Here is a 6928-nt window from a genome sequence, read left to right as displayed (position 1 = left end):
TTAGATCTTATCCTCTCAAACTTTTTTAATGATAAAATGGTAAAATCGGGTTCCCCAAACGTAAAAATCCTAATAGAAGTCTCTATTTCCAAAACTAAACCAATAAATAAATAAAAAAGATAGCTAACACTGTGGGGTGAAAGCTTTCCTGAGTTTCCCCTCTCCTCCAAACACTGAGAAACCAGAAAGAAATAAAAATCTGGAATCCTATTAAACAGACTTTAAAAATAAAATTTTATGGAAGTATTTTTTTAAAAGGAGTTTCAAAAGAACAGAATACTTGAGTAAGATAAACTAGTACCCAAAGGGGACAAACCCCCCAAAGCTTTTTGCTAAGTTGGCAACAATAATTCAAAGAAATTGAGCTAAAGAGAGTTTGATCTTTACATAATTAACATGAAACTTAATAAGATAAAATGCCTATGACAAAATTTAAGTCTCCCCGCCTTTTGGCAATGAAATAAGTGAAATTAACACAAGGATATTTTGGACAGGTTTAAGGTCACATTCAGAATTAAACAGAAAACTTTCAAATCTAGAAAGCAAATGGGAGCTCTCATTAGCTGCTGGAGTCTACCATGCCTAAATAGAAGCAGTGTGGATAATGACTATCCCAACAGGTGCTTCATTTCAAAACTAATACAAGCAATTTATCATGAAAAGCCTCCGCCCATTAAGCTTTCTTCTCAGTCCTGCTCCTTGTGTATATGCTTCAGTTTAGCAAAGACTACACTTTGCAACTCCTCCTAAGAGGAGAGAAGCAAGAAATGGAGTAATAAAAGTAAGCCTGCCGAATTCAAAGGGCCCTAGGAGCCTTTTCTCTGGCTGGTCATGGCCACTTATGTTTTAATACAGAAGATTTAAAGACTTTGGGGAAAAAAGACCATCTTGGCTATTAGTTTCCTCATCAAAAGCCATCCATGAGATAGACAGCTATTAACCAAGCAATTAGCCCAAAGTTCTCAGGTAACAATGAGCACAAAACTAAATAAATTAGCCTGGCCGGTGTGGTTCAGTGGTTGAGCATCGACCCTGGAACCAGGAGATTGCCATTCGATCCCCAGTCACAGCACATGCTTGGGTACCGGGCACCGGGCTTGATCCCTATAGTGGATATTCGGGAGGCAGCCAATTGATGATTCTCACTCATCGTTGAGGTTTCTCTCTCCCGTCCTCTCTCTAAAATCAATAGAAACATATTTTAAAAAACAAACAAAAAAACCCCAAACCCTTAAATTTTCCTATTAAAACCTTTTATTCTGAATTTGTTGGTGCTTAAGGGAAACAGCTTTGCCATAATTCATTGTGGCCTGAATTTACACCAATTTGTATTTGGCCAATTGGGAATGAGGCCAAACTACATTCTTCTTTGAAGATCTAGTCAATTGGTAAGCGGAACTTAGTTGATTGTTTCTTTCATATAACCTTTAACAGGAATTCATAAGTTGCATTGATTATGCCCCAAGAGATGAGGGACCGGTGGTAATTTAGATGGGCACCTCTGAAAAGATTTGTCAGTTTCCTGTCTCGTTCTAACCAGATTATTTTGAAAACCTTGGGAAAAGACTGAAATTCCCCACCAATCTGAGACTGCATGCGAGCTTTTACAACATTAATGGGAAAAGATAAGATTCCCAACATGGCACCCAAGAGACCTCCACAGATGAAATCATTGACCAAATGCGTGCTGTACGTTGTTGCAGTAGGCAGGTGCTCCTTAATGGGACCCCGGAGGCCAAAAAACAGGACATTGCTGAACCCATTACGGAAAAGAACAGGTATGAGGCCTCGATAATACTCTCCAATTCCATGGCATTTCAGTGCCTTGAAAGCCTGGTAAGTGTTTGTAAATTTATCATGATGCTTGTGGTCTTGAAGCAGTGTCTGAACTCTTTCCAATGGAGTGAAAACTGCTTCTGTTGCCCCTGCAAGTAATGCTGCCATGCTACGGGTTGCAACATCTGGGGAATGGATATGCTTACGGAGAAAGTAAGATAAATCCCCGTACAGACCAAACATAAGTGCCAGTGAGGTTGTCTTCTGCATCAATGGGGGAAGACTTCCACGATACAAGTTTTGAAATCCATCCCTCCTCAACTGAAGCACCGCATCCTTGATTTTGATTCCATACAGCTGTTGCCGAAAGAGCACCTTCTGAATGGGAAATGTGATCGCTACAGTGCTGAAAGCTGCACCGCAGCCACACAAATAATGTTTTATTCCACCAACATCTGTAATATGAGGTGATATGTCTTGGTTTGAAGATGTTATGATTGGCGACCTCTTGTTACAAGCTTCTGAATCCATCATGTGGCTTAAGATCTATCTTCTTCATGCAGGATTTTTAAAACTTGTAACACCATCTGGGCCTGGTGTTTTGAGGAAGGGTGGCTTTTTGGTAATGTTCTCAAATTTTTCCATTGTTAATGGATATTAGGTTCTCTTTTCTGGAGCCAATTTTGATAACTGGATTTCCCATCGCCATGGGTGCCTGGTTCCACGCCTGGTAGCCACTGGATCAGCAAGTGCGCCTGAAGATATAATTTTATATATAGAAAATCCAAAAGAGTCAGTGAAAAAAGCTGTTGAATCCAATCAATGATTTCAGTAAAGTTGCAGGATACAAAATCAACATACAGAAATCAGCTGCATTCCTTTATACTAATCTGAAAAAGAAAGAAAAAACTATCCCATTCACAATAGTAACAGAAACAATGAAACACTTAAATTTTTTCCTAAGTGAAAAATCTAAACAATGAAAACTACAAAACTTTTGATGAAAGAAATCAAAGAAGACACAAATGAATGCAGAGACATTCTGTGTTTATGAATTGTTAGAATTAATATTGTTAAAATGTTTATACTATCCAAAGCCATGATTCAACACAATCTCCATCAAAATACTAAAGACATTCTTCACAGAAATAGAAACGATCTTAAAATTTGTGTGGAACCACTAGAGACCACATAATCAAAGCAATCCTGAAAACAAACAAACAAACAAAAAACAAAAAAACAAAGCCAGAGGTATCATACTTTCTGATTTCAAACTATACTAGAAAACCATAGTAATAAAAACAGTATGGTATTGGCACAAAAATAGACCCACAGGCTGATGAAACTGAATAGCCCAGAATTAAATCCTGGCATATACAGTTAACGAATATTTGACAAAGAAGCCAAGAAACACCCAATGAGAAAAGGATAGTTTCTTCAACAAATAGTGCTGAGAACACTAGAGAAACACATGCAGAATAATAAAATTGGATCCCTATATCACACCACTCACAAACTTTAACGTAAAATGGACCAAAGACTTAAACGTGAGACTTAATACCACAAAACTCCGAGAATAAAATGTAGGGGAAACATTGGTCTTGGCAATGATTTTTTGGACATGGCACTAAAAGCACAAACAACAAAAGCAAAAAATCAACAAATGGGGCTATAAACTCAAAAGTTTCTACACAGCAAAAGAAACAATTAACAAAATAAAAAGGCAACCTACAGAATAGGAGAAGATATTTGCAAACCATATACCAGATAAGGGGTTAACATGCAAAATATATAAAGAGCTCATACAACTGAATAACAAAAACCAAACAAACTCAATTTAAAAATGTACAGAAACTAAATAGACGTTTTTCCAAAGAGGACATCAAAATGGCAAAAAGGCACATGAAAAGATACTCAGCATCACTAATCATCAGGGAAATGCAAAGCAAAACCACATGATATAGCTACCTCATACCTGTTAGAATGGCTTTCATCAAGAAGACAAGAAACAAAAGGTGCTGGTGAAGATGTGGTGAAAAGGGAACCCTTGTATACTGTTGGTGGGAATGTAAGTTGGTCTAGCCACGATGAAAAAAATATGGAGGTTCCTAAAAAAATTAAAAGTACACCTACCATTAGAAAAAAGAAAAAGAACAAAAAGTAGACCTACCATTACAATCCAGCAATTCTACTTCGGGGTATATATCCAAAAGAAATGAAAACAAGATTTTTAAGAGATATATGCACTTCCAACTTTATTGCAGCATTATTCACAATAGCCAAGATATGGAAACAACCTAAATGCTCATCAACAGATGTATGGATAAAAATGATCTGGCACATATGTACACACTGGGATATTGTTTAGCCACGAGAAAGGAAGATATCCTGTTATTTACAATATAGATGGACCTTGAGCACATTATTCTAAATGAGATAAAGCAGACAGGGAAAGACAAGTACTGTATGATATCACATATGTGGAATCTAAAAAAGTCAAACTTATAAAAAAAACAGAGTATAATGGTTACCCAGGAATGGGTGTTGGGGGGATAAGATCAATGTTTAAGAGTACAAAACTTACAACGAATGTAAATAAGCCATAGAGATCAGTATAGCATAGTATCGCAACACATTATAAATATAGATAATATAATACAATTATATAATATGATAAATATTGGTACAGTGGCAAGCATATTACAATATATAAATGTACTAAAGAAAAAAAAAGTGAGGTTGGGTCATGACCATTAGCAAGACAGCTCAGCAGCCAGGGCCAGCTAGTGATAGGTGAGCAAATCAATGAGAAAAGATGCCCCCTCGATCATCTGCACAGGCAGGGATCCACAACAGCCCTACACAGAGCTACTTGCCTGGAGATGGAATGGAGAGTATCTCATTCACATCAGTGCTCAAATTAGCTCCATAGTCCCTTCCTCTGTCTCATTACAGACACTGTGTGAAGCACAGGAATACAACTGGATGAAGTAGGACACAGTCCCTGCTATAAAAGAGGTGCTGGTTCAGATGGGTACAGACATGTCAAGTGACACAGTCTGAGGCATGATTGTGAACACAGGGTAGGTGTTGTGAAGGAGAGGATTCGCCCAAGGGGGCTTCTAGAAGAAGAAACACTCGAGCCAAGTTTGGAATAGCAATAAGATTCAACTGTATAAAGAATAGAACAGGTAGTCCTGGATGGGTAGCTCAGTTAGAGTGTTGTCCTGATATGCCAAGGTTGCAGGTTTGATCTCCCATCAGGGCACATAAAGAATCAACCAAGCCGAAACCGGTTTGGCTCAGTGGATAGAGCGTCGGCCTGCGGACTGAAAGGTCCCAGGTTCGATTCCAGTCAAGGGCATGTACCTGGGTTTCGGGCACATTCCACATATGTGCAGGAGGTGGTTGATCGATGTTTCTCTCTCATCGATGTTTCTAACTCTCTATCTCTCTCCCTTCCTCTCTGTAAAAAATCAATAAAAATATATTAAAAAAAAAGAATCAATCAATGAATGCATAAGTAAGTGGAACAATAAATTGATGTTTCTCTCTCTTCCTCTCCTTCTCTCTCTTTCTCAAATCAACTTTAAGAATGCAATAGACAGAAGAGCAGATGAAAACCCACAGAACAAAACCTGAAATTGGAAAGTGGTAATCACTTCCATAAAGAAGAAAGTCAGTGTGTGTGGGGGGGGAGGTGGGGGGAAGAGGAGGGAGAAAAGGCAGTGTGTGTGGTGGGTGGCTGGTACATAGCAGGATTTAAGGCCAGAGAGTTGAGCAAGATGTCAATGCCACATAGATGCTTATGGGTTAATTTAAGCAATCTGAAACTGTATTGAAAGCTGAGGGCACCATTATAGGACTTAATACTGGGAATTTGACACTAATAGGTTGGCTTTTAAGTAAGCTTTCTGGTTTCAACATGGAAGACTGTTCAGAGGAAAGAGTTGCTTGGGTCCCACTTCAAAGCAGATCAGGGATTGACAGTTGTTAAAGACAGAATTGTGTCTCCCTCCCCATTCATATGTTAAAGTCCTATCCCCCAATGGGACTGTATTTGGAAACAGGGCCTTCAAAGAGGTAGTTAAGGTTAGATGAGGTCATAAGGGTAGGGCTCTAATCCAATAGGACTGGTGTCCTCATAAGAAGAGATACGGAGGAGAGAAACCAAGATGGCCGCATAGGTAAACACCGGAGATTGCTGCCTCGCACAACCACTTCAAAAATACAACTAAAGCTCTCTCTGCTTCCTGTCGCTGCGTCGGCAAGGTGGGGGAGCCGAGCTAGCTCGAATAAAGACTCTTATGCTTTTGCATCGGACTGGCTCCCTTATGTGGGTTCTTGGGGATCCTGAAATCTGGGCATAACATTTGGGGGCTCATCCAGGATTCCCAACACCATCCAGGGACCCCCCAGTTCGGAGAGTCTGACTGACCGCGGTAAGTGTCTGTGTGTTGTGTGTTCTGTTCTGTGTGAGCTCATTTCTGGAATCTGTAAGTGCCTGAGGGGTCTAGGCGGACGCGCCGTGAAAGACCACAGGCGGGGGAGAGTTAGAAGACATTCTGCTCCCCAGGAGGGATGAGTATGCCCCTCACAAGGGATGTGGTTTCCCCTTGCGGATTTGAGACGAGGCGGGTCGCTCCCGCCGGTTTGGCATAAGGCCATCGTCTGGTTGCTTCCATGGAGTTGGAAGGCTGTTCTTTGGGGCCCTCTGTTTGTCTGTGTCTGTGTTTTTCTGTTTTCTGTGGACTTACTGGACGGATGTTATGGGACGGACTCAGACTGCTCCTTTGGGTATTGTGATTGATCATTCCAAGGAGATTGGGGAAGGCTTTAGAGCTTCCTCAGGAGTTGGGAAGTTGTTAGGAATTGAATGGATTGTTTAAACTCTGAATGAATGTCTGGTGAAAGTATGTGAGTGTAGAGGCAGGGGAGGGGTCCCCGCTCGCCTCTCGCTCCTTGCCCGCCGCCCACCCGCGTGCCTCCCAGGCAGGGAAGGTGAGCAGGGATCACTGTGCCTCGGGCTGCAGGAGAGGATGCGCCTGCCCGCCCGGGAGCTGCCTGGATGCAGAAGCTGAGGCCGGTGCAATGAGGCCGCTTGCTGTGTAGTCGGGGCGCCGGGTGCCCAGGAGCAGGTGTGCAGGAGCGC

At 41.0% G+C, this 6928-nt stretch overlaps 1 protein-coding gene across 1 annotated transcript; it reads right to left on the bottom strand.

Moving 5' to 3' along the window:
* On the bottom strand, window positions 1-2666 carry LOC102249213 (solute carrier family 25 member 51). Its single transcript, XM_014537789.1, has one exon. The coding sequence runs from the start codon at window positions 2308-2310 to the stop codon at window positions 1417-1419; it is 894 nt and encodes a 297-aa protein (XP_014393275.1). The 5' UTR covers window positions 2311-2666; the 3' UTR covers window positions 1-1416.
* Window positions 2667-6928: the final 4262 nt, after the last annotated feature.

The sequence above is a fragment of the Myotis brandtii genome, unplaced genomic scaffold (assembly GCF_000412655.1).
Source record: "Myotis brandtii unplaced genomic scaffold, ASM41265v1 scaffold182, whole genome shotgun sequence".
NCBI lineage: Eukaryota > Metazoa > Chordata > Mammalia > Chiroptera > Vespertilionidae > Myotis > Myotis brandtii.
Note: the sequence above shows the minus strand (reverse complement) of the source record. Positions and strands in the feature narration are given on the sequence as shown.